The 6,142-nt window shown below is 37.4% G+C and overlaps 1 protein-coding gene across 4 annotated transcripts in view; it reads right to left on the reverse strand.

Moving 5' to 3' along the window:
- Positions 1-1,753: 1,753 nt before the first annotated feature.
- Positions 1,754-6,142, reverse strand: part of LMO4 (LIM domain only 4) — a 16,865-nt gene continuing 12,476 nt past the window's right edge. For all 4 annotated transcript variants that reach the window (XM_060624671.3, XM_060624670.2, XM_060624673.2 and 1 more), the window contains exon 5: positions 1,754-2,554. In XM_060624671.3, the coding sequence (XP_060480654.1) occupies positions 2,546-2,554 (9 nt within the window). In that variant the 3' untranslated portion in view covers positions 1,754-2,545. The remainder of the gene's footprint in view (positions 2,555-6,142) is intronic.

The following is a 6,142-nucleotide window of genomic DNA, read 5'->3' on the forward strand; positions in this document are numbered from 1 at the left end:
TTAGAGCCGGGTTTTATTGTTTGAAATGCCTCTGGTTTCAAGAAAGTGTTTTACCTAAAGCAAGACTACTACTTAAATATGTTCTATTGTATATTCATAGCTCCATTAGTCCTTCTCCAATTTAGCACATCAAAGAGAAGGCTTCATCACTTGCATGTGGATTATACTAACATGAGTGACATTTGTAATCTTATAGGTCTGCAACTTAAGAAATGCTTTTAGAAGCTCGTTATTAAATATGCAGCAGTGCTTGAGGAACCAGCCATATAATAGTTCATTTAAAGTCTTTAATGACCTGAGCCCTCCACATCACCAAATGCCACACTGTATTACTTACTAAAAGTTATTAACTATCCCCTTTGAATTTCTGCACTATATGGGACATGAGTGCTTACGCCAAAAAGAATAGAGGGGATGCTGGTATTCTTATTAACACTCCCCCTTTCTATGCTGAAGAGTCCACATTCCTTTAAAGCAGCTTAAAGGGGGAGGGGGGGGGGATGTAAGAACCAGAACTAGTCCCTAGAAATTCCCCCAGGATTTAACTCAAACAGATACTGTTACGTCTGTGATTTTGTTCATTTTTTTTCTTGCATTTTCTTTTCATAAAGCTCTAATAGAACTATTCACTTTAACTCTCTACCTTTAAATTCTCCTACAGGAGGTTCACAGGAGCTTTGCAGGTGGAGCAACTGATTTTTCCTCCTGGCCTGCAGTCTTTGAAAGCAGAAGATCCCAAAGGGAAACTGACTGCTGGTTGAAATGTACTGAACTGGACCTCTCTATGTAACCTGTTCTGAGAGGTCTACGTTGGGAGCTTTTTGGGAACAAGAGAAAATAAAACAAATGCCATTTTTAGAAAGAATATTTCAAGTAGCCTTATAAACACACCTGGTTTTTTTATGAACCTGTGATACAAACTGTACTGGAGATCTGCTCGCAAACCTGGCACAGCAGCCTCTTTGGTCTTTCCTAACACTGACCATGGGCCACCAAGTCCTTGGCCTACGCACGCTTTCCACAGGGCGCCACTGGGGTGCTGGGTCTGCTGCCCAGAACTAGCAACTAAATATCTCAAGATTACTACTAAGTGAAATCGAAATCCTACCCCAAACATATGGAAAGGCAGAGCGAGGAGCGTAAGAGCAAAACAAAATAAACAAATCATACAGCAGACCACAGGAGTCTAAAAGCTCACCAGGAAACGGTGGCTCCACCCACTGAAGTCGGCTGTCAGAGAGCTCTGGGTCCCTAACGACTAAGGAAACTTCAAAATGCGTACAGGTATGGCTTAGAAATGCTATTTCCTTCAAAAGCTATAAACTTGGTTAAGAGAACAAGACCGTTAGGCCACATTCTTTAGCATGCTTTTCGCCAATACCCAAGGCTTTCCTATTGAGAAAAATGAATCAACGGAATAGCTGAAGAATCAAACAAATATTTATATATAAACACAAAAGATTCACTGTGATATAGGAGAAGTGTAATGAAGTGCTTAAGTTACCAGAATATTCTGAACTTATAAAAAGGACTCCGTTAGAAACATTGCTTTGTAGCCCTGCCAAAAATGGCATGGTTAAGTAATTTGAAAAAAACCTTATTGGCCCAGAGCTAAATAAACACACACACCACACCTCCCTTGACCCTTAAGATTTAGAGTGAAGTTGGTATCAAACAAACAAACAAAAACTACTAAATTTTTCCAAAATACAACGAAGAGAAAGAGCAGTGTTTAAATCCAAACTCCATCGAATATTTTTTCTTTTAAGTTTTTATTATTTAAATACACCATACTAGAGCAAATGTCTCTGAAAATATCACAAATAAAAGATTTTTTTCTTCATTCAGCAAATTAGAAGTAGGGGGAAATTTCTACACAGTAGCTGCTATGAGCCTGATTTTTTTTCCAATTTTTTTCTTTTTTTTTTTTTTTTCATTCTTTTTTTCTTTTCTTTGCCATGGAAGTAGCAACATTAGGACAAGAACACTTACATGCATACATACATTGTATTTTACAGAGATACAATAAAAGTGTTTGTGATAGAATATCACAAAAGCCACATCTCTTTCCTTTATCTCATGTTCAGTTTTGATTGAAACACATTTCCTTACAACACTTAAATATACAAAGAGCAAATAGAATGTTGTTAAGGTAAAACACAGGGTACAAACTCTGGCCAGTGCCCTGCTAATTGTTAATGAGGGTAGAAAGCAGATTTGAATGCTTCTTTTAATTAGCTTCATTAGTCATTTCCCTCCTCCCAAGCTCCCTCCCCCCCCAAAGATGTCCTCCGGTGGATCTTTTTTCATTTTCTCTACAGTCTCCCCATTAGCCCAGGTTCATGGAGTCCTTAATGTTCATATTCAGTCATTTTAATACACCAATAAATGCGGGAAGGGCAGTCAAGACTAAAGAAGGTGCAATGGCATGGAGCTGGCACTGGTGCTAGCTACAAAGGTGACCTGTCTACTGAAGACACATGGGATCCACCTGTGATGAACAAAGTCTGAGATGAAGGCACGCATTCTGCATTACTCTGACCTTTTAGCAGACCTGCAAGAAATAAAAACGGGCATCTTAGCTAAAATGCTAAATTTGAGATATTAAACTCAAACATGACTGCTTTTGTCTTCTCTGCATTCACTAATCTTCTTTTATTAGATTACTTTCCAACTGTGACTTGATGGAGGCTTTCTACGCTACTTACTCCGACAGTGAAGAGCTAAAGCATAACGTTTTCTGCAGTTTCACTAGCAGAGAAAATGAGACAATAAACGGACTTTCGGAAAGTTTCTGGTATAAAGTTCTACAATGAATTGCTTAACCCTCTTAAAAGCAACTTTCTTTCTGAAAAGAATGAATTGCAACATCTTGCCTCAGTAATAGTCTCTTAAATGCACCTTCGGAGCCCAGTCCTCCCCAAGGAAGTTTTGGGCTAATGTGCTCAACCGCAGGACCTTTGGCAAGGTTACTTTGTGCCTCAGTTTCCTCATGGTTAAAGTGGGGATAATAAGGCTGTTACAAGGATTACATCATACATATGGGGCACTTTCAACAGTGCCTGGCACATAATAAAAGCTAAACAAACACTGGTAATTATTATTCTGATATCCTCATATGATGTCTATTCATCCATGTCCTTCTCAACCTAAAGGTATGTTTGTACACGTGGGTGTATATAGCTATGTATACAGACAGATACAGATATAGGTTAGGTATATATATATATCTATATATATATATATATATATCTCTACATATGTATACACACACACACACACACACACATATGCACATACCATACAAATATTCAGATACCACTTCTCCCTTAGTATTTCCTATCTGCTATGTCACTATTACATAAATATTGTAAATACATGAATCAAACATGTAATGTGTTAATGACTTATGCTCAATTAAAAAACATAGTTCAATGGAAGTCTAACTTTAACGTCTAAGTTAGAAATGATAATCCACGCGGTCGTCAAATACAATCTGTTTGCAATTACCAAAATGAAATAATATATATTAGGTTTTTATGGTTTTTAAATGACATTTCGAGCTTCCCAGGAAGTTCTTGTTTCACCCTTTCCCTAACTTACTAAAAGCCTGAAGTCTATTAGGAACTGCAACCCCCCACTTCCAAGCTAATTAAAGTGGTGGAGGCTTAATTCCCCAGAGTGGAAGCTCAGTGTGAGAAAGGTAATTTGTCTGTCCAGAACAAAGATGCAGCAGCAGCCAGCGAGCATATTTAATAAATGAGCATCAAATGTCCTCTACGATGGACACACACAACACCAATTATGTAACTACAGGGACTACGAAGTGATATGTAAGCTAGAACACTTGCTAAATTTTCCTCCAACTAAAGAGACGTGAGCTTTTATTTTACTGAAAAGCACTGATAATTCTAGATGGAACCACCACTCTTGAGTGGAAGAAAGAATTCCATAGCAGGCAAAAATTAGCAAAAAAAAAAAAAAAAAAAAAAAAAGAGAGAAAGAAAAAAAAAATCAGCCACAATTTTGGATTGTATTTACAGAAGTCTCTAGAAGGCAATGTTTTCCTGAGGATAACCAAGCCTCCTTTAAATGGTAAAGGCTGTAAAATGTTGGTAAATCCTGAACACTAGTGGTCTGAGATTTCAGTCAAGACCCTGTAAGATTTATAAGCTTAAAATCATTTTTCTTAGAATATACCAAAGCCAATGATGCAGAACAACAACTTAAACTACACATCCCCGACACTGGCAACAAATTTCAGGAAAATAAAAGTTTAAAGGGACCAGCTGATGGGGACCTATACTTTCTATACAATTAGCTGCCTTTAAAGAAGGGGTGTATAAGTAATCAACTCATTACTTTTCAGCCAGAGGATGCTTGGGTATATTTATTATGCATCATGCACTAAAAACGTAATTGGTTCTGCGAATAGAAGGAAAACGGCCAAAATTAATGTCCAATTTTCCCTACCAAAAACATAGAGAATGAGGAGAGAGAAGAAAATAATAAAATGGAGCAGTTTGTCATTTCTCCCTATCTCCTCTCCTCCAGAAAAGAAACACCACAGGGTTTGGGAAAATAATTTTAAAGCATTCTCTAGGTCCAAAAAGCAGTTTATGTTCCACCAGGAAGTGTGTTTTCATTACCTCTTTCCCCCTTGCCCTCTCATTAATATCTCCCTGGACCACGTTCAGCTTGCCCAAAACCTTTATTTACAAAAACCGCCTTGTGAATTGACTGTGCTCATGGTGAGCTGAGCACCGAGGGCGAATATGTGAGACATTTATGCCAACAGGGAAATGTTCTTAATTAACATCATCCCCAAAACACAGCTTCTTACCTATGTCTGACAAGAACATATCCTTAAGTTATACTTCCCTATGCCTTTTAAGAGCTATTAATTTTTGAAGGCCACCACCTGTCTATTTGGCTTCCAACATTAAGGAAACATGTACCAGTTGGTTCCTACTGGTGCCCTACTACATCCTGTGACCCAAAATGAACATCTTCCCTCTCCCATCCTGCAAAAGGTGTGGTAAACAGAAGACTGATCTACAAGGCACAACACATACCATCTTGTAAACATGTCCGCCAAGTGTCTCTCCAGCCTTCCTCCCTAGCACCTCTGAATTTACGTCACCTTGCACCCGATAGGACAGTACCGTGAGATCTTGCTTGTATTTCCTACGTGCCCTTTGCACTACATTTTCCATCTTGTCTCCACATCCCTGAATTCTCACGATGCATGCTGGTTTAGTTGCAACAATCATTTTTTCTACTTAAGTCAGGGAAAGAAATGGTATAAAACCAGCAAACTTAGGATGTAATCTGCAGAAAAACTAGACTTTTTACATGGGAGGGGGTGGGGAAGAGATCAACCATGTTCTTCCTAGCACATTTCTTTTCTTCCTTTTTTTTAAAACTTTTTTTGGCTCTCAAGTATGACTGTAAATGGCTTTGCCTCTAAATTGAAAGGGGTATCTCAAAATATTTACGTGACTTATCCATCGTTCTTAACTCTGCCCTATAGATTCACTTCATTACAATTCAAACCATAAAAATCTAAGTATTTATATGGACTGGCATTCCTTAAAGAGGCTTGAAATGCCTCATCAATGGTGACTGGTTAATTTGAAATAAGAAATTAAGCTTCTATTTTTAAAACAGTATTCTAGGTAGCTTTCCATATCAGTAAGTCAAAAAAAAAGTGTTCAGATTCTCATGTATTAACATTTACTTAATAAAGAAACAGAAAATACATTTAAACTTATCCCATAAATTTGAGTAAGGGAAAATGATAAAAATCACCACTAAAATATGGCAGTATAATTTTAAACGGTTAAAAGTTTTCAAATATTAGTCATTTTCCCCACACACAGCATTAAGAAATGCATTACAGAAGACAAAGAAGCCTAATATTTTTTCCTGAGACTTTTGAAGCTTGCTAAATTCCTATTTGCAGATAAATGTTGTTTTTTTTGTGATCCTTACAACAGACATTAATGAAGTTCCTATTGTAAATCCATAAAGAATTACCAAGTGAAGTGTGCACTTTTTGTTTCAATGCAATAACTCAGTGCTGTGTGATTGCCTGGGTTAATGATGAAAAAGTCAAACATACTATCAGAGCTGATGGAAA

This window comes from Panthera onca, chromosome C1 (genome assembly GCF_046562875.1).
Source record: "Panthera onca isolate mPanOnc1 chromosome C1, mPanOnc1 haplotype 2, whole genome shotgun sequence".
Classification (NCBI taxonomy): domain Eukaryota; kingdom Metazoa; phylum Chordata; class Mammalia; order Carnivora; family Felidae; genus Panthera; species Panthera onca.